Source organism: Diadema setosum, chromosome 15 (assembly GCF_964275005.1).
Source record: "Diadema setosum chromosome 15, eeDiaSeto1, whole genome shotgun sequence".
In the NCBI taxonomy this organism is placed as follows: Eukaryota; Metazoa; Echinodermata; class Echinoidea; order Diadematoida; family Diadematidae; genus Diadema; species Diadema setosum.
The window spans coordinates 18,924,349-18,942,440 of NC_092699.1; the positions used below are offsets into that span (position 1 = coordinate 18,924,349).

Here is an 18,092-nt window from a genome sequence, read left to right on the forward strand (position 1 = left end):
ACATGTATACACTAAGTTTCAAGAAAATATCTTCAGGCATTCAATAGATATGGTGGAAATAGTGAAATTTTATGTATTTGACCCTGACCTTTTGACCTTTGACCTTTGACCTCATGACCCAAACTTTCACCAGAGAATCTTAATTGGGTAATACATGTATACACTAAGTTTCAAGAAAATATCTTCTGGCATTCAATAGATATGGTGGAAATAGTGAAATATATGTATTTGACCTTGACCTTTTGACCTTTGACCTTGAGCATGTGCACCCAAAAGTTGATAGGCACAACTTCACCCCCTAATACACATACATGCCAAGTTTCATTAGGATACCTCAACAGGTTTCGATAGTTACCTTGTCCACAAAATTCATTACGGACGGACGGAAGGACGGACGGACGGACGGATGGACGGACGGACGGAAGGACGGACGGACGGACGGACGGAAGGAAGGACGGACGGACGGACGGACGGACAACCCGAAAACATAATGCCTCCGGCACCACTTCGTGGCGGAGGCATAAAAAGAAAAAAAAACACAATAATAGTACATAAACAGGTCTCCTTGGCCCTGCTCAATAAGAAAGAAGCATTCAAAGGACCTGTTTATTGCCTAACTTTTGCTTTACATTCCTTTTACCAGTCCAGGAAAAAAGAATGTACTGCCAATAATGGATTTTTTGGTAACCAAAGCATCTGAACTTAACTATGAATAGTCAGATTCCCTTCAAAGCTTACTCTGTGGCCACATGGGTTTCTTATTTGTATCTACATGTTCATAAGAACATATCTGATTGTGAACAGCCGGTCCTACTGTCTTACTGACTTCCGAGTCCCAAGTCCTACTACGACTACCTAGTACATCATGTGACATGTATTTGTTCCTTAAAATATACTGAAAATAGAAATACTCTAAGGAATCACTTTAACTTTTTATTTAGGTAAATTAATATGACTACTGAATTGGCAATCGTGGTGCAGAAAATACTGCTGATTATCATCAATCTGCAAGAAGAGTTTAATTCTTGTCCTTCAGGCTGGAGCTTTTTGGATGTCCATTTGAATTGACAAAAACAAACAAACAAACAAACAATGAAACATAGCCTCATCCCATTTAGGCCTAGGGTGTCTTTGTCAAGTTTGATTATAGCGTTAAAAGGTTTTGATAGTTGAACGGTTGTTAAAATTAGTGAAACTGCTTGCTGGGGAAGTTGTGCTGTGATCAGAGTTCAGTGCCATCATCAAAATGATCATACGTGTAGTGACCACGCAACGTACCGTACCTGATTTATCGAGATCACGGGCAGCCTTCGCAGCCCGCTCCAAACCTGTGGGGTCGAAGTTACTCCAGCTACTGCTTCCACCTCCCTGTCCTCCACCAGCTGCGCCTCCACGTCTGCCATCATTTTCCTTCCCATCTCCACTTTGAGCACTTTCACCTGGGATAGTGGGTAACTGAGGAGCCTCAGCGAGAGGTTGATCTTTACGTATACCAAAAAGCCACGACATTTTGGCTGTATATTAAAGGTAAGTAATACCGAGTTCTCGTAGTTCAACACGAACACTCCACCTACATGTAATATAACTCTAACTCGGGATCACCTCGAGCACAGTTAGTAGTCGTGATGCAATGAGTTTCTGTATGGAACCCACGTGCGCGCAAGACTGTACTGTCGGGTAATGCAATGCATGCACGGCGCGATAGGTAGGCTAGTCTATGTTCTGAACTGTAAATGTTCTTATCTTCTTCTTTTTTTCGATCACCGATTCCGCATACCTCATCACAGGATATTGAGTGAGCTAGCACATTATTTACTCATCCATAATTGATAATCCTCGTACAATTAATATCTCAACAGTCGTATCTAGGGGCTGCACTCAGTTTAGTGGTAGTCCTGTAAAATGCTAGTGTCTAGAATCTAGACTAGATAATCCACGGGAACCAAACATGTCGACCACAAAACAGTCCGCTTATTTCGATTGTAGGTGTGCTGCAACACTTACTTCTTTCAAAATTCTTAAAATGAGGGACCAATCCAAATTACATAGATTAAGATCTCAATCTAATAGATTTAGAAGTCAATCCCTTTTCTCTACATAATTTGGAATTGGTCCCTCACCACAATCTTATAGATTGGTTTTCAGTCTGATAGTGTAGTACTCTAATTCTTAGGCGTGCATAATTACACCGTACGTAAATGCACGCCTAAGAAATAGACATTATATGTATGTATATAGGCCCCTACCACTATTAATATTGAGTTACTCAATTCTAGATTTACTCTTGATGAAGATTCAGCTTGGAAGCCTTATATGACTTACTAATATTGCACAGTTATCTCTGGGAATATTGCAGTTTTGTTTATAATATATGTTTATACTTTTTGCCTAAACCACCTTAGCTCATATACAACAAAACACAAGATATAACATAACTTTTGAACGAAGGGGTTTTAAGCAAAATAATTTGGCATTGATATTTCCACATTTATTGACTAATTTCTGTGTAAAAATTATTATGGAATGGTTAATGTTATCAATATTCAAAATTTCAAAAATCTAAAACTCCCCATGCACATCAGAAGAGGTGTCTTAACGTTTTATCACCCACCCTTTGACCTCTTCACACACCTATATCGTGACACTTTTCATGTGTGTGTGTGTGTGTGTGTGTTTTACAGTCAGGTGAGCACAGTTTTAGGGGAATGACTATGTCCAACCCCTTCCTATAACTGCAATGGATAAGCCACTCAATGGCCTCAGATATTGTTATACCAATATGTAACAACACATAATTGTCTTCAATGATTACTCACCTAATTACACATGACACAACAAAATATGTCTCATTTTTACACAGAAGTTAATCAAGTGCAGAAATCCCTCAGCGAAATCAATTTGCTCATAACCTATAACTGCAATGGATAAGCCACTCAATGGCCTCAGATATTGTTATACCAATATGTAACAACACATAATTGTCTTCAATGATTACTCACATAATTATACATGACACATAACTACTCCAACAAAATATGTCTCATTTTTACACAGAAGTTAATCAAGTGCAGAAATCCCTCAGCGAAATCAGTTTGCTCTTAATCTTTTCATTAAAAGGTTAAATATTTGGATTAAGGAGGGGTTACTTGTGTGTGTGTGTGTGTGTGTGTGTGTGTGTGTGTGCATGTGCGTGTGCGTGTGCGTGTGTGTGTGTGATATGTGCATGGTAATGATAGTCAAACTCGATGTTACTTTTACAAAATAAACGCTCAGAATACTGATTTTTAAGCTCACACGGGTAACCTTTTTTTTTTTTTACTGAAATTTCATGATATTCACTCTTTGAAATGAAAACGTTCATTTGTACATTTTCTTGAACATTTTTTTAAATCACTGCTCCAAAAGGTAAACAGGACCTTTAAATATTTCCATGTGAACAGATCAGTATAGGAGCTCCTCCCCCGCCCCCCCCCCCCCCCCCCTTTGCTCCCGCAGTTGTATCTTACCCTTTCCCATGTGTTGTGTGCTTATAGAAGTGTGCAGATATATATACACAGCTATTTCTCTCAAGCTTTTTTTTTTTTTTCAGTGTTTGGTTATAATCTGGGTTTTTTTTATAGATAAATCCACATAAATGCAAGCTATTCTTTCAAGTGGAATCCTCATTTTCAACATACTTTTCTAATTACATGGCTGACAATTATTTGGTATTTTGTATATCTAACTATACTCTATATGACAGTTTTTGTTAGTTTAGCATTATGTTATTCAACATTTAATACTAATGTTATGTATTTTGCCATGTTGCTGATTGTTCATTTATCTATGTAAAGCATGGTGTCAAATTTTGTTTATTTTAGTTGTTCATCGTCATTATCGTTTATTTTCAAACTATATACCAACATATAGAAGAGTGACTGTATGATTATACTTGTAGTTGTAACCTTCTTGAAATTGACTATGCATTGTGTCCATCACTGGCCGAGGATGGACTATATACGTGGGGTGTTGTTGTATGTTGAAAGTATTTTCCATAGTGTGTGTGTGTGTGTGCGTGTGTGTGTGTACGGTGTGTGCGTGTGTGTTTGTGTTTGTGTTTTGTTTTGTTTTCTGTTTTAGGGGATCGGAGCAACTAAGAGTGTGGTATGCCCCTCTACAGCCTAATTTTCATTCCCCGGGATGTGCATGAATTTGAACCCCCCCCCCCCCCCAAAAAAAAAAAAAAAGATGGCTAAAAACAAAAAACCTGGGTATATAGACTAGAGATACACATTAAATTTGATTATGTAGATATATATATATATATATATATATAGAGATAGATAGATAGATAGATATCTATGTATGTATATAAAAGATGACGAAGTAGAGTGGTAATGCATTTTGACAGTACACCAGTATGTATGTATATATATATATATATATATATATATATATATATATATATCCTGCGCTTTCCTCGCCAGGATAAAGCGTTAGTTTAATGCCATTTTAGGTTTTTATCACATATACATATATACACGTGATTCACAACAGTAGTTCAATATGTTCTTTTTTTCAGTTGGAAGGGAGGATGAAACTGTTAATTGGTCACTCATTAGTTTGTTTGCTTGTTTGTTTGTTTTATTTTCCTTCCCAATCTCGGAATATCGCTCTTGAACAAGATCTGATTTGTATATGGTAACTTAATGTTCTGCCTTTTTTTCTTCTTTTTTACAATTCCTCTACATTGTTCAGTGATTGTGTTATTCTAATCAAGTTAATTGTTGTAAATAGTGTGATTCTGTATAATTTTTCATTAAAACATAAATAAAAAAAAAGTAGTTCAATATGAAAACTCTGTGAGAGACGTAGTTTTGACAAATTTTTGCCCATGTATACGTATATATGTATATATATATATACATGTATATATATATATATATATATATATATATATATATATCAAGGTGTATATCACATACGAAAATAACTACGTCGATACTCTACTTTCATGTTATTGTTAGTATTCCACAAATACGTAAATGACTTGGACATCTTTTTCGGTTTAACCCCATCTCCTGAAGCAAGGATGCGACGGATTGCATCAGTTTGTAATGGTAATGCTGCAGGTTTGGTTAGTAACAATGATTCACGCATTATCTGATTGTGAACGATTTTTTTTTTTTTTTCACATCATTCGCATTGGTGTCTAGAAATTATCGTCTATAAATAGAACATGATGGTAGGACACTATTGGGGATAGGGTCTGTGACGTCTTTCTAAACCAAGATTGTTTATTTCTGAAAGGAGAAAACACTCGTCTGCATTAAATTTGCCGTATACATTGTATTCGCATCTCGTATTACAAAAGGTAGCACTACAAAGGCGTGTATGTACTAGTACACGAATTCTCAACCCATTTACGTCAATAGGAAGATTACGCAATCGCGAGGGAAATACACGTAGCTTTACGAGGGGCAGGGTCGGCGGGTCAGTAGTGCAATCAACAACAGATCATGCAGCAGCGCGGCCACAGAATCACAAACCCACCGGCGCGGAGCGAGCTAGCTAGCTAGCAGTACCGGTACGGTGACAACGCGGGCGGTCAGTGTGCCGTATCCAACAGTGGGCAACAGACATCGCACGTCACAGCAGCCTAAATCACGCAAGTTTATGTGAGTGAAAAAGAAATATTGTTACACATCTTTTTATTACAGCGCAGTTGTTCTTCCTAGAGCAAACATTTGTCGAAAATGTATGCGATCAAGCCCGTCAGTTCAACTCAGCCATGGGGGAGCTCGCTCGAACGCTGCGCGATGCCGCTGGCGCTGATTGTGGCCCCATACGTGTAGATTTACGTTGGAAAATCTTTCTACATCCCAGCCCGTTAATTATACGTTAGTTATTTACATTCATGTATTGTAATCTTCATACCTGTATGTATACCTTAAACCTTGAACCTTGAAGAAGTAATCCCTGTTGCAGCTTTTCGTGGGAAGCTATACTGGGATGGTACACGGTGACATCAACGGCCAACGGACAGAGTGTATTTACAGATGGCAAATATAATCAATTATAAATAAATTTACAAAATGAAAATTTTGCCATGTGCAAGTAAAAACCAAGCCAGTTGGTTTATAGCATTCTGGATCCTACTGGGGGCTGCATGTTCCAAATAGATGGGAGGGCATCCTCTTGGAAAGCAGTAGGTGTTCTTGAACTTGTTGAAGTAACTGTAGAGTATGGTAGGCGGTTCCACAGTTTTGTTGCTCTTGGGAAGAATGAATATTTGTATGGATCGATTGTGGCTTCCGGGACTGTGTATTTGAGGAGGTGGTCATTTCTGCCAATATAAGTTGCTGGGATTATGATGGCTGGGAAGGAGATATTCACCAGGTTATGTTGTATTTTGTAAAACATTGTTGCTTGTGCAAGAAGACGGCGGGTGTGTAACAGGTCCCAGTCCAACTTGGATAGTAATGGCGTGACAGGAGATGAACGTATGGTCTTGGTAGACAAAATGGGCAGCAGCTCGTTGTACCTGTTCCAATCGGTTGATGGAAGTATCCTCATAAGGATTCCAGGCTTCTACTCCATACTCAAGTTATGGTCGGACGAGTGACTTGTAGGCTTGGACTTTCACCTCTTTGGAACATGGAGACAGAGTCCTCTGCAACAGACCTAGGGCTTGGTTGACTCTAGAAAGCACAGACTGGCAGTGGGCACTCCAACGGAGGTCATGTGTGACTGTGACTCCAAGGTATTTATACTGATCTACTCGTGGGATGTTGGTGTCAAGTAGAGTGTACCTTTGCATGCTGGGCTTGCGCTTTCTTCTAATACTAATAGTCATCACTGCGCATTTCTGGATGTTGAAACCTATCAGCCACTTCTTTGACCAGTCTGACAGCTTGTGTAAGTCATATTGGAGGATGTTGTGATCATGCAGAGTCATGATCTCCCAATAGATGATGCTGTCGTCCGCAAAGAGGCGCATTTTGGACTGAATATTGGTGTTGATGTCGTTACGTGTAATATATAACAGAAATAAGACAGGCCCAATCACCGAACCTTGCGGTACCCCTGACGTCACAGGTTTCCATGGTGAGCGAGTCCCATTTACCATGACTGCTTGCTGGCGATCAGACAGGAGTGCTGTTATCCAGCGAAGAGCATCACTGGTTATGCCATGATACTCAAGTTTGGCACAGAGTCAGTGGTGTGGGACGCAATCAAATGCCTTATTGAAATCAAGGAAGACTACATCTAAGCTACATAGTAAGCTACTTGTACATAATAGACTATGCTCTAATGAGGCAATGTGATTGAATTTTATGGATGGGTGGTTAGATAATCTACCTCACCACTACCAACGGTTGTATTTTGTTCTTTGAGTCTGTTCTTGCAAGTATATGAATACGCTATTCACAATGCAATGCTTTCATTGTGTTTCTCTCCCTCTCTCTCTCTCTCGGGCTTTGGGTTTTCATCACATTTTCCACTGAGTTATATTTTCCCTTGTTGTTTTGTCCCCCCCCCCCCTTCTGAATTTTTTTTATTGTCCTCTTTGTACACTCCTAGACAGCTTTGTTAAAGATATTGTAAATGACAATCCAAGGTACACAAGCTCGAAACCATCATTCACAATTGAGGCTTTGGTGCTCACATTTGTTAATGGGATGCATGTACTGAAGATATTCATAATCTTAATTAACAGAGCACAATGATACAAACAAAAAGACTTGGATATGCTGTTTTAAATGTTCAATATTTAATAATTATTTCACACATTTTCTCATTTGTAGGTTTATGTAAATGCACACTCCTACCTAGCTGAGAGCAGATTCAGACTCAACTGTATGTATCCAGGAGCCAAGTGTGGACAAGAAATTTGAGTCAACAGTGGTGTCAGTTTGCTAAGTTTTGTGGAAGGGAACGTCAACTGTGTCAACTATGGGATATAAGAGTGGAAACTATCCTCAAGGCCCAAATAAAGGCTCCCTTGATAAACTCGAAGAGAACTTGGATGGTCCTCTCCTTTTCGCTCTCCAAATTGTATTTGTAATCGGTGTCATTTTCGTGACACATAAGATCTACACTTGGTGCAGCGGTGGTTCTAAGTCAAAGAAAAAAGCTACTACACCAAGAACTTCTACCACAAATTCCGGAGCTGGAAGTGGAGATAGTGGTTCTGATCAACAGAGGAGAGCACCAAACAGAGATCCTCCATCATACGACAGCCTTTATCCCGACCTCTCGAAGGAGTTGAGTGCCATGAAGAGTCCTTCCTGTGGTAGCCTCTTCTCCAGACTGTTTGGTTCATTTTGTGCTGTAGATCGCAACACAGTGTTCCAAAGGATCGCAGACAAGTTTTACTCTGTTGATGAGGTCAGCAACGCCATTCGCCAATCAGGCTTGGAGTCCAGCAACCTTATATTTGGTATTAATACTAAATGATATTTTGTTATCATACCTTCCGCCATGAAGCTTTAATAACGAATATCTAGTACCTGTTGAGTTTGCAGATTCATTTCTTTGCTATCTGTCATTATTGTAATAGCCCTTTTAGTACGAATATCAAACATGGGTCATGTATCTGTTTCATGGCCTGCTGACCACAGGAAGCAATATGTGGTATAAAGTGCATGACATCCTCACTGCCCTGAAGGAATGAATTCCTTTTCAGAAATTCAGTAACTGAAAAAGCATGTGGAGAGCACAGACCTTCGCCAAGCCAGCAACTCATTTCCACCCATTATACAAGCATGCATTTCCCAATACAGTTGAACCTCTATTATCCGGCCTCCCTTTATCCGGATCTCTCTATTATACGGACGCAATCTCGCCGTGATTTTTTTTTTTTTTTTTATTATAATTACGGGAGGAAAGGGGGATTCCCAACTCCATGAGATATACTTGATACATTTCTTAATAATTATTTAGGTAAATCATCCCAAGAATTTATAAAAGAAAATGATTTCATTCTTGCAAACACAAACCTCTATTTTGGGGTCTGTTACTGAGTGTAACAATGAAAAGGTTGCAGTATACACATTACTACATGTGGTACTACAATGGGCTACATCAGTACATGTGTATGTATATGTACATGTATAAAGCATTGAGTCTCCCATATCCGGCCAAATCCCTTATCCGGATGAGCCCCGGTCCCAACTTGTCCGGATACGAGAGGTTCAACTGTATTAGAATCTCAGTTTCGTGCAGTGTAGTGAGGATGCCATGATCCACAATGGTTTCCTGAAAGTAAAATAAAGAAGAAGAAGAAGAATTCCGTGAATATTTGTTATAGTTTTGTGATGTTTTTCAATAAAGTATAAAATAGAGCAGTATTTAAGACACATTTATTCACTCTTATTGGTGGTTTCATTATTTTCCATAGGAATTGATTTCACAAAGAGCAACCTACACACAGGAATGCAGACCTACGGGGGCCGGAGTTTGCATGAAATTCAACCAGGACATCTTAACCCCTACCAGCAGGTTTGTTTGCTCATGTCAGCATCAGCCATCAGGTTTTTTTTTTCTTTTCTTTTTTCTCTCTCTCTTTCTTTATTGAGCTTTTGTATGAACTGCCATATCTGAGTGCTTGCTGAGTTTGCCTTTAGGCACATATATATATTTTTTTTATTCATTTTTTTTTTTTTATTCAAAGTGCTTAAATACTAGTAGATAATATTTGTGTATTTCAAACAGCTGTTTTTATGCCTCCGCCACGAAGTGGTGCCGGAGGCATTATGTTTTCGGGTTGTCCGTCCGTCCGTCCGTCCGTCCGTCCGTCCTTCCGTCCGTCCGTCCTTCCGTCCGTCCGTCCTTCCGTCCGTCCGCAATGAATTTTGTGGACAAGGTAACTATCGAAACCTGTTGAGGTATTCTAATGAAACTTGGCATGTATGTGTATTAGGGGGTGAAGTTGTGCCTATCAACTTTTGGGTGCACATGCTCAAGGTCAAAGGTCAAAAGGTCAAGGTCAAATACATAAAATTTCACTATTTCTACCATATCTATTGAATGCCTGAAGATATTTTCTTGAAACTTAGTGTATACATGTATTACCCAATTAAGATTCTCTGGTGAAAGTTTGGGTCATGAGGTCAAAGGTCAAAGGTCAAAAGGTCAGGGTCAAATACATAACATTTCACTATTTCCACCATATCTATTGAATGCCTGAAGATATTTTCTTGGAACTTAGTGTATACATGTATTACCCAATTAAGATTCTCTGGTGAAAGTTTGGGTCATGCGGTCAAAGGTCAAAGGTCAAAAGGTCAAGTAGAAATATTAAAACTTCTTTTTTTTTCTCTGTACCTTGGAAAATTGTTCAAGGTATCTTCATGGAACATAGTATATACATATACTGACTGGAAGTGATTAGAGAATGTAGGGTTCATGGGGTCAAAGGTCAGGGGTCAAAGGTCAAGTGCAAGACTTCAAAATTTTACTATTACCCTCATGTTTATGCAATGCCAGCAGGGTTATTTTTTTACACTTGGTGTATGCGTGTGTAACTTAATAGAAATTCTCTGGAAAGTTTTTTTTCTCTTTTTTGCCTCAAAGGTCAAAAGGTCAAAAGGTCAAAGATCAATTGAAAGTGCTGAACTAACTTTTTCCTCCATATCTCGGAAGTGGCTCAAGTTACCTTGAAACTTAGTACATATTATGCATGTTCTACCTGAAAGTAATTATCTCATGAATTTTAGGGTCAAGGGCCAGATGAAAATGGTAACAATTTACTATTCAATTCAGAAATTGCACTTTTTCTCCACACCTGTACCTTGAAAATTACTCAATGCCTAAATGTATGAATGGTTCAAAGTCAAGTTAAAGTCCTTAAATCCCTAGATACATGCTCTCCTATTCATCCAATTAAACCTACGTCAAGGAAGGTGAACATTCAACACATTTGTGACAAACTTGTCATTCCAATATTTTGCCAATTTTGTGAAAATGTAATCACACAGTGTCCACATGTACTATCTAGACCTATTGGGAAAATCATGCATTATGGCGGAGGCATACCAGTCGCCAAAGCGACATTTCTAGTTATATTTAGATTTTCAAAACAATCTCTGCCTTTAATTTTTCAAAACACTTTCGTACATAATGCCAGTGTCCATTCTTATGCAACTCATCATACTTCTGATATTCACTTAAAGGGGAAGGCTAGTAACTGATCAGTGGGAATCAGTGGAAATGCTGGGAGATGATTGTTCCAATCCTTATGGGATTCATTCAAGAATACATTGTATATCTATTGTTGTGTGAAAATTATTTGCTTCAGAATGGTCTCATATTCAAGTAATGTGCAGTTTAATGCCCCGTCACTGACCAGGGACGCTTACCTGGAAACATTAAACTGCACAATTCAATTCAATTCAATTTTATTTCCATTTCCATTGAATAAACAGAAAAAATATATACAATACATTTACAGAACAAATTTATAACAATTTCAAAGAAAACGTACAAGAGGTCACAAGTAACAACAGAATTTTGTTTCTAAGGTATACCTAATACAAAGATTAGAATGGAAATGGAGGGTCCCACTTAAAAAGCAAAGCTTGTAGGGTATGGGACCCTCTAAAAATACGTACACAAAGTCAAAGAAACCAATGTCAACTGACATGAAATTAACTTGGGAAGGGAAAAAAAAAAGAACAAAAAAAGGGGGAAATGAGACTATGGTACAACACGCGCCATCGTGGACACAAGCATACTGTACTTCATTATGAAAATGCAATAACAAAACAATACAACGCTCCCTGGTTTGAAATTGCGATTGATTGGGTGCATATGCCGGTATGAATGCATAGGAACGGATATAAAAAAAAAAAGAGAAAGAGAATAGACTCACTGTTACTGGTACACTAAAAGAAATATCTGAGGTAAACTTATGTTAGACAGATTACTTGAATACGAGACCATTCTGAAGCAAATAATTTTCACACAACAATAGATATATAATGTACTCTTGAATGAATCCCATAAGGATTTAAACAATCATCTCCCAGCATTTCCACCGATTCCCACTGATCAGTTACTAGCCTTCCCCTTTAAACAACCCCAACCACAGTGCAAAACAACAACAAAAACTATGCAAAATGGTCCTAATGCCTGGAAGTCGGTACCCAAATAGAGAAAGCTGCCTCTTCTCAGTTTTCTGTTGAGGCCCTTGTAAGTACTCACTGCTGAAATACACCCATGAATGATTGATTTGAATGTCAAGATCTAATTTTGCTTTCTCTTCTTTTCTTCTTTAACCAAATAATCCTTCTGAACATTGGCACTATTACTCCACAAATTCAAAATTCCCAGCAACATGCACACTGCATGACCAGTACACCTTGCATGTGCAATACAATACAATGTTTATATGCAATATCCTATGAAATTATACAAACAAATTTGTATTGATCTATTCAAACAAGGTTTTGTAATAGATATTGTATACACCCTGTTTTGTATGCTTTTGCTTGATTATATCTATTATGAACACACACACATATCTATGTTTCTCTCTGTCTACACACACACATACTTATATATTATGTATGTATATATATACATATATATATATATATATATATATATATATATATATACATACATATACACATGTATATATCTTTTATCATTTATTATGAAATGAATGAGAAACAATATCTGCAAACAAAAGCAGGCAAATGTTAAGAATTTATTTAAAGAAAAACTAAATGACAAATATGACAAATAGATATGAAATGTATATCACTTTAAAACTGAGATTATAAGTGCTTCAACTTTCTTACTGATCATGTCATTTTAGGAACAAACTAATAGGGCAGGCTAATGACTGTCAAGATTAGGCTACTTGTAATATGTCTGTTACCCCTTTCATTCTTTCTAGGTTATTACCATCCTAGGTCAGACCTTGGCTCCATTTGATGATGATGGCCTCATTCCAGTCTTTGGCTTTGGAGACATTTCAACTCAGGATAGGACTGTGTTTCCATTCAGGTAAATTGGAAGTGTTTTCTGACAAATGAAGAACATTTCTTTCAGCAGTGATGTAGAGCAAATATGTTTTTAAGAACAAAAAATAGATAAATAAATAAAAAGGGTGAATGCAACCATTGCTGAATAGAAGCAGCCTAAAAGTCCTGCAAAGACTAATGATTTGGAAGAATGTAATGTCAGATTCTAGTCATGACAAAGTAATTACATTTTCCCTGCCTGCTCCAGTTAGACGTAGATCAATGTTTCTCTGCATGCCCCCGCCCAACCATCATACAGTATGTCCAAAAAAAGATTACAACGGGGCCTTCCGCAATGATATCTTTAAAAATAGTGAATCAATCCAAATACAAATTCAGGGTATGAAACTATAACTCATTGCCCACATCTTACAGAAAACCCCACTCGATTTGCTTCATTGGTCAAAGAGAAATACGGAATTTTGTAGAGGATGTCGGGAATCTCTTCTGTCCAGATTCTGTCTATTATTCACACACATGAGCATTGAATTGCTAAAATTGGAAGAATCAGACTCATGACATGCTGTACAACAATCCGCATTTCTCTGTGACCGCTTAACCAAATTGAATGGGGTTTTCTGCAAAATAGAGCTAAGATGTTATATTTTAAGACCCTGAAGTAGCCCCGAGACAGGTTGATCATATTGGGTGTTATCAACTCGAAAATCTGATTGTAATTTTTGGGGAGACTTACTGCAGTATGTCCCCCCAAAATTACAATCAGATTTTCGCATTGATAACGCCCAATATGATTACATTCTTTAAATGCTACTTCAGGCTCTTAAAATATAACATTTTAGCTCTATTCTGCAGAAATCCCCATTCAATTTAGTTAAGCGGTCACAGAGAAATGTGGATTGTTGTAAAGCGTGTCATGAATGGGATTCTTCCGAGTTTAGCATTTCGATGATCTTGTGTGTGAATAATAGACAGAACTTGGACAGAAGAGATTCCTGACATCCTCTACAAAATTCCGTATTTCTCTTTGACCACTGAAGCAATCGAGTGGGGTTTTCTGTAAGATGTGGGCAATGAGTTATAGTTTCATACCCTGAATTTGTATTTAGATTGATTCACTATTTTTAAAGATATCATTGCGGAGGGCCACGTTGTAATTTTTTTTGGGACATACTGTACTGCTTGTGTGTGAAGAGCTTTCACTTGTTTTCCAGTAAGCCTTCAAATAATGTACAATGCTTAAGTGGGTATCTCACTTGGCTGGCGACTACTTAGCGATCTGATGGCGACTTGAGTCTCCCTGGTTATGGAGTGGTCGTGGAGATGTCTCCGCAATGTCCTTGTGACGTCTCCTGGAATGCGGCCGAGTCTCCGGGGAGTCACAGAGAATCAAATATGTTCAAATTTTTCTTTTTTTTAGACTCTTCCAGTTTCCAGCAGGTCGCAGCCAAGTCGTAGAGACTAATTTCATTCGCGATGTCTGCAAGACCTCTCGGCGAGATGTTGCGGCGGTGTCTTTGTGACTTCTGGATGAATAAAATTATCATTTATTTTGGTGATATCTCTGAAGTCATCCTGGAGTCTCCTTCCTGGTGAATGTGCAAGCCATTTTTTTTGTCTCTTGAGTCGCACGAGTTACGGCACTTAATCACTCATCACTCATGGTGAAGTCTCCTCCATTGAAATTACGCCCTTCACATGTTTTGACATTTAGACAGTAACATTCAAATCTATCTCAAAAAGTTACTTCTGCATTGCAGCACTGTTAGAATCACAATCACATATTTTTCTTTATTTTTTTTTTCTTTTTGTGTTGTAGACAAGATGGAATGTGTCATGGGTTCCATGATGTCCTGGATTGCTACACAAGAATAGCAGCAAACATCCAACTGAGTGGTCCCACCAACTTTGGGCCCCTCATTTACCGTGCCATCAATGTTGTTAAGAAGACAAAGTCTGTGAGTAAACTTTAATAGTATGATTTTAACTTTTGTTTTGAAAACTTTATTTGATGTGTTGTTACGTGATAACACATGGTTCATAGAGATTAACTTTGGGCTTTTTTGGTTGCAATTCTCTGATGTGAAGTGAAATAATTCTCTGTCCATTTCGAACTTCGTACTTTTGAATCGGGAAGATATCAAATTCATTCCATAAACTGCTCTGATAAAATGCAGCATAGAAATGTCAAATTATAGCACAAATTAAGAGCTTTGGTTTGATTCACAGTTTTGTTTTTCAAACAGTAACACAACTATGATGGCTTTTTTGACAATGAATCTAATATATCAGTAATACATTCACATCATCTGCAAGTGTATATTATCTTGTAATGAAAATTTGGTTATCCTTTGGTAACTGTAAAAAGGAACTCTAAACTGGCTCTTGAATTGACATTTACAATTTTCCTTGGTCTAGACTTTGTTGCTTTCCTTCATAATTGCTTGATGACCAAATTGTAGTTGATTTTGATATCTACTGCATTTATTTAGCTTATGACAATCATTTAATGAATCTATTTTGATGAGAAAATGAAATCTAGTGGCCAATCTTTATATGCCTTAATGCTTACACTCTGTTATCAGTAGAATAAAATATTGGAATGACCAGATGACACTCAGGAACTTGAAGATCACTTCCAGTCACTTGTGGTAATTTTGTATGTGTATAAGCCTTGTTAAAAATTTATAAATAGACTTGTTTTTTAATTTGTAAAAGCCACTCCGATGGTTCCTTGAAAAGAAATATCATTCATATCTCTCCAGTCAGCAAACCTGTGTTAGGAAGTGGAGAGCTATGAGACTGGCTGCCAACTGAAAGATGGTACAACTTTTTGTCATTGTGAGATTATTGACTGTCTGAAAGTGAGGAAATCTTGTAAATATTACTGATATACTTGAACTATTTCTTTGCTATCTCCATGCACAGCAGTACCACATCTTGGTCATCATTGCTGACGGTCAAGTGACGAATGAGAAACAGACGAGAGATGCCATCGTTGAGGCCTCCAAGTATCCTCTGTCCATAATCATGGTTGGCGTCGGTGACGGCCCATGGGAGATGATGAAAGAGTTTGATGACAAACTGCCGAAGAGGATGTTCGACAACTTCCAGTTTGTGGAATTCTTTCGGGTTGTTGCCGGTCGCGAGAATGCAGAGGCAGCATTTGCGCTCAATGCTCTCATGGAGATTCCTGACCAGTACAAGCTGATCAGAAAACTTGGCTTGCTGGACTTTTAAAGAAAAGTGCAGTCTGAAGTTCTCTATTTTCTTTTTACATGTGTGATGCTTGGACATACAAAGAAACTTTTCAAACAACTGTCATGAGTCGCAAAGAGAGAATTGGAATTGAAGTTTCAGTTCATGACAATGTTATTCAAGGAGCGAAGGTGTCTGAAATGATTAAGAAATGCATTAAAATGAGAGGGGAAGAACTCATTGGCCCGAATTCACAAAGGTGGTACAAATTAAACCATGGTTTAAACCATGGACAAAAACCATGGAGCGCCAAGTGTCGCATGGAATATTTCGTTACGAAATCAGTCATTTCGTTGATGAAATGATTATTTTGTAACTAAATGAACACTTTTTCCGCGAAATGATGATTTCGTTAGCGAAACGGTCATTTTGTTGACAAAATGACCAATTTCATAATGAAATATTCTGTGCGACACTTGGCGCTCCATAGTTTTTGTCCATGGTTTAAACCATGGTTTCATTTGTACCACCTTCGTGAATATCGTACATTGTACAGAAGTTGTCTTTCACATTTTTGATACACTTTTCTTAGGATACACTCTTATTTGATTGATATACTCCTATTTACCTAAGATAGTGAATTTTGCTATATTTGAATTATTTTACTGTCCTATTGTCTTAAATACATACATTGCAATACCAATCATGAAATGATGAGGCTATTTTTGTTTTATGCCAAATCTGTTTTTCATTGTGTAGGCCTGTTTGTGCATTTTACATACCTGCAATCGAGTGGAACACTTCACCATGAACCCTCAATCAACAAATTTGTGTGCCTCACCAATTCACTGAGTTCTGCCAGCACTGACCTTGAAATAATATTCAAATTTGCCCTCACAAAGGAGAAGATTTTGTAGAGCCTCAATTTGAAAGGTTTTCAATTTTGCATGGTAATCCAAGGCAAACATGACTGTTATCAATGTTATGAAATCACATTCATCTGTTTGTTCATCTGTATGCATATAACACTACTGGCCAGCTCTGGCAAGTAAGGATGAACCAATTCATGTTTTGTCACGTGAGTATTAAGTCTATCTGATTGAGGCTGTGAATCATGATATGGCATCCCTCATTGCACCAAATATTTTCTGATCTTTTGTAAGGCTTGGAAAGTAGTAGCAATCATATCTGTGGTACAGTGTATATTGATAGAAGTTTCATCAAGTGTGTGGATTTTCAAAGCAAGTGTCCACACAATTTCTGTTTTTTTAATGAATTATGTTTCATTTCGTTTGCAGTGGCATTATACTGTTAGTGCTTTTTCAACAAAAAAAACAAACAACAACAATTGAAAATTACAATTGATGCCATGAACAAAACCATATAACTGATAAATACTTTTGAATGGTTCTGTTGTTAAAGCAGTTTGTATTTGCAGTTTGCATTTTCATACTGTCTAGATATACATTTTGACAGGAGTATTAAACATGTATCTTTATTAAAACACTTATTACAGTGCACTCTCATTACAACGAAATGCTCGGGACCGGCAGTTTTCTTTCATTATAACGAAATTTCGCTAAAACCGAACAAAAACAATATATAACGAAAACAAGGAAGCCAAGCATATATGATATTCTGTTTGTTGAATACTCGTCATACGCTGGAAAGCTATATGAACAATAAAACAAATAGTTATTCAATTTCAGATTATTGTATTACAATAACGCAGGTTCCCCTCGGAAACTGTGCGTGACAAACCAAGCGAACACACAGTGATGTGATGCGTTCGCCCATGCAGCGACGCTATACTGTACGAGCTGAAATTTTCGTGGTGGTTTTATTTTCGCGAATTTCGCGAATCGCCTTTGAACCGCGAAAATAACAACGCGCAAATAGTTACGTTCAGTTAGACCGTCGCAA

The 18,092-nt window shown here is 37.7% G+C and overlaps 1 protein-coding gene across 3 annotated transcripts; it reads left to right on the top strand.

Annotated features, from left to right (window-relative positions):
- Nucleotides 1-1,398: 1,398 nt before the first annotated feature.
- LOC140239281 (uncharacterized) lies at nt 1,399-16,457 on the top strand. 3 transcript variants are annotated; one of them, XM_072319155.1, is made up of 6 exons: nt 1,399-1,527; nt 7,788-8,422; nt 9,383-9,483; nt 12,887-12,996; nt 14,791-14,929; nt 15,900-16,457. In XM_072319155.1, the coding sequence occupies exons 2-6, from the start codon at nt 7,936-7,938 to the stop codon at nt 16,209-16,211; spliced, it is 1,149 nt and encodes a 382-aa protein (XP_072175256.1). In that variant the 5' UTR covers nt 1,399-1,527; nt 7,788-7,935; the 3' UTR covers nt 16,212-16,457. The 3 variants fall into 3 exon arrangements, with proteins under 3 accessions (XP_072175256.1, XP_072175255.1, XP_072175257.1); XM_072319154.1 differs by lacking the exon at nt 1,399-1,527 and adding an exon at nt 5,603-5,657; XM_072319156.1 differs by lacking the exon at nt 1,399-1,527 and adding an exon at nt 5,603-5,657 and having other exon boundaries at nt 15,903-16,457.
- The last annotated feature ends 1,635 nt before the right edge of the window (nt 16,458-18,092 follow it).

Excerpts from the sequence above, each read along its gene's own strand:
- LOC140239281 (XM_072319155.1), top strand. The coding sequence starts at position 7,936 with ATGGGATATAAGAGTGGAAACTATCCTCAAGGCCCAAATAAAGGCTCC. Across the intron at positions 8,423-9,382 it reads GTCCAGCAACCTTATATTTG|GAATTGATTTCACAAAGAGC; the intron begins GTATTAATACTA and ends TATTTTCCATAG. Across the intron at positions 14,930-15,899 it reads TTGTTAAGAAGACAAAGTCT|CAGTACCACATCTTGGTCAT; the intron begins GTGAGTAAACTT and ends CTCCATGCACAG.